Here is a 2,500-nt window from a genome sequence, read left to right on the forward strand (position 1 = left end):
GTTTGCCTCCTTCCCCGACCTGGTTCCTGCCTTTCGCGCTTTCGAGGATTCCGTCATCGCCACGGCCCGACGGAAGAATCAACTGCGTTTCCTCCGAGACTGCCTCGAGGAGCAGGTGCTCCCTTCCTCGATCGGCAACCTCTTGAAGCACTCGGATGGAGGATCTCCTTTTCCTGATTATGCTCGCTCCCTCCTCCTTGAACGGATCCGCGCTGGTAAGAGGGATGTCGAGCTTTCCTACTATCGCTCGCGGGTTCGTTCTGACCTCCTGAAGGAACGACTCCCCGGCCATGTCTTCCAGCTCCTAGCTGACGTGGCCCACGATTCTTCCCGTTTCCTCTCCACTACCCATGCCCGCTCCCTTTCCCAGAAACTCTCCAACCTCACCTCCCGTAGTCCCTGGTCCCGCTTCTCCCTCACCGACGCGGTTACCAACCTTTCCTCCCTGTCCTTGACCCCTCACCAACTACAACTCCTTGGCTTCGGTCTTTCCTTTGCTCTCCGCCCTCTTCCCCTTACCTCTATTGACATCATTTCTTCCTTTGACCGGTTCATCTCCGCTCATAGGAACTCCTTGCCTGATGTCTCTCTCCTTCGTGGGGCCTTCTTTCCGGCCCTCGAGTCTCTCCTTCACCCTAACCCTTCCATCCCCAGGCGTTACCGTGAGGCCCTTCACAGCCTGCGCAGGGAGGATGTCACCATTTTGCCTTCTGATAAAGGTAACTCGGTGGTGGTCCTCGACCATGCCTCCTACCTGCAGAAGGCCCAGGACCTGTTAGGTGACGCCTCCACCTATGCCCCCCTGACCAGTGACCCGCGGGAACGCATTGCTGCCACTTTCCACCGTCGTCTGAGAGAGCTTGCAGCCTGTTTCCCGGAGGCGAACCTTTACCAGAGGTTCAAGGTCGTTAACCCTCGCCTCCCTCATTTCTATGGGCTTCCTAAAACCCATAAGCCGGCCGTGCCTCTACGCCCCATCATCTCCTCCCGGGGATCGGTGACGCATCCTCTGGCGGCTTGGCTGGCTAAGTCTCTCACTCCCCTTCTCGGCACCTTCTCTCCTGCTCACCTTCGCCATTCACAGGACTTCATCTCTCGTGTCCGCGGTGTCCCGCCGGCGTCCATGCTGAGCCTGGATGTCGACTCCCTGTTCACCAAGGTCCCGCTTGATGACGTCCTCGCTTTCCTTCAGAGGAAGCTCCCTGCCGAGGATCCTCGTCTTCCTCTTCCCACTGAAGTCTTCCTCCAGCTGATTCGTCTGTGTGTGGAGTCGAATTCCTTCTCCTTTGAGGGTCGTTTCTACTCACAGACGTTCGGTGTTGCCATGGGCTCTCCTCTCTCCCCTGTTCTGGCTAACCTGTACATGGAGTTCTTCGAGTCGGAGCTCCTCCCTTCCATCTCCCCTCGTCCTTCCATGTGGCTGAGATATGTAGATGACGTCTTCGCTCTCTGGCCCCATGAACCTGCCCTGTTTCCTGATTTCCTGTCGCAGCTGAATTCTCTCTCTCCATCCATCCGCTTCAAGGTGGAATGGGAGGTTGACGACAAGCTCCCTTTCTTGGACACTCTTGTCCATCGCTCTGCTGATCATTTCTCCTTTTCTATATACAGGAAGCCTATGCACAGTGGTATGTACATACACTTCTTCTCGTACCATCCACTACATGTGAAGAGAGGGGTTGCCACCTCGCTGTTTCTCCGTGCCCTCCGCATCTGTGACCCCCAGTACCTGGATGGAGAGATCGACTTCCTGCGTCGTTCGTTCTCCAAACTGGGCTATCCTCGCCATGTCCTAGACGTCGCGTTATCCAGGGCGCGACGTACCTTCTACCATGACTCCCCTCCCAATGAGTCTCCTCACCTGCCTGTCCTCAGCCTGCCTTACACTGAGGAGATCTACTCCCTCCGTCGGCCCCTGCAGTCTCTCAACTGCAGACTCTCCCTTCGCCAGGTGAATACCCTCCGTCGGAACCTGGTTCACACCTGCCCTCCCTCTACCTCGAAGGTGGGCACCTATGCTGTTCCGTGTGCCTCCTGTGATAAGCAGTATTTTGGTGAAACAGGCGCCAGTCTTACTAAGCGTCTGTCTCAGCATAAGTACGCTGTATCCAGGGGACATACCAACAACGCCCTCTTCTGCCATCAGTGGGACACTGGCCATCAGATGGACTGGAAAGCTGCCCGCATTCTCTTCCCTTCCGCTGATGTCCATGCCCGCAGACTGGTGGAATCTTCTCTCATTAAGCTGCTGCCCAATTTCAACTTGAACAGCGGTTTCTCTCCTGCCGACAGCCTCCTCGCTTCCCACATCCTTCGTCTCCTCCCTTATGCCGGTCACCCGTCACATAGACCGCCTGATCCTTCGACCTGATCTGACCTCCCTTCGCTTCCGTTCTCCTGTCCTCTCCTGCCCCGTAGTTCCCGAGTGCTTCGCCTCCTTTCCCTCTTATACCGCTTCGTCTCCCTTGCCTCTTCAGACCCGAAGATGGAATCGAGGACG

General features: G+C 56.6%; 2 protein-coding genes across 2 annotated transcripts in view; both read left to right on the forward strand.

Annotated features, from left to right (window-relative positions):
- The window catches only part of LOC113830079 (keratin, type II cytoskeletal 2 epidermal), a gene marked incomplete at its 5' end in the record, with an annotated part of 30,845 nt that overhangs the window by 11,525 nt on the left and 16,820 nt on the right, over positions 1–2,500 (forward strand).
- LOC138867427 (uncharacterized) overlaps positions 1–2,500 on the forward strand; it is a gene marked incomplete at its 5' end in the record, with an annotated part of 2,618 nt that overhangs the window by 32 nt on the left and 86 nt on the right. The window contains one exon of the mRNA XM_070143132.1: positions 1–2,500. This exon is cut by the window's left edge and continues 32 nt beyond it; it is cut by the window's right edge and continues 86 nt beyond it. Within this exon, the coding sequence (XP_069999233.1) occupies positions 1–2,371 (2,371 nt within the window).

This window comes from Penaeus vannamei, chromosome 30 (genome assembly GCF_042767895.1).
Source record: "Penaeus vannamei isolate JL-2024 chromosome 30, ASM4276789v1, whole genome shotgun sequence".
NCBI classification, from domain to species: domain Eukaryota; kingdom Metazoa; phylum Arthropoda; class Malacostraca; order Decapoda; family Penaeidae; genus Penaeus; species Penaeus vannamei.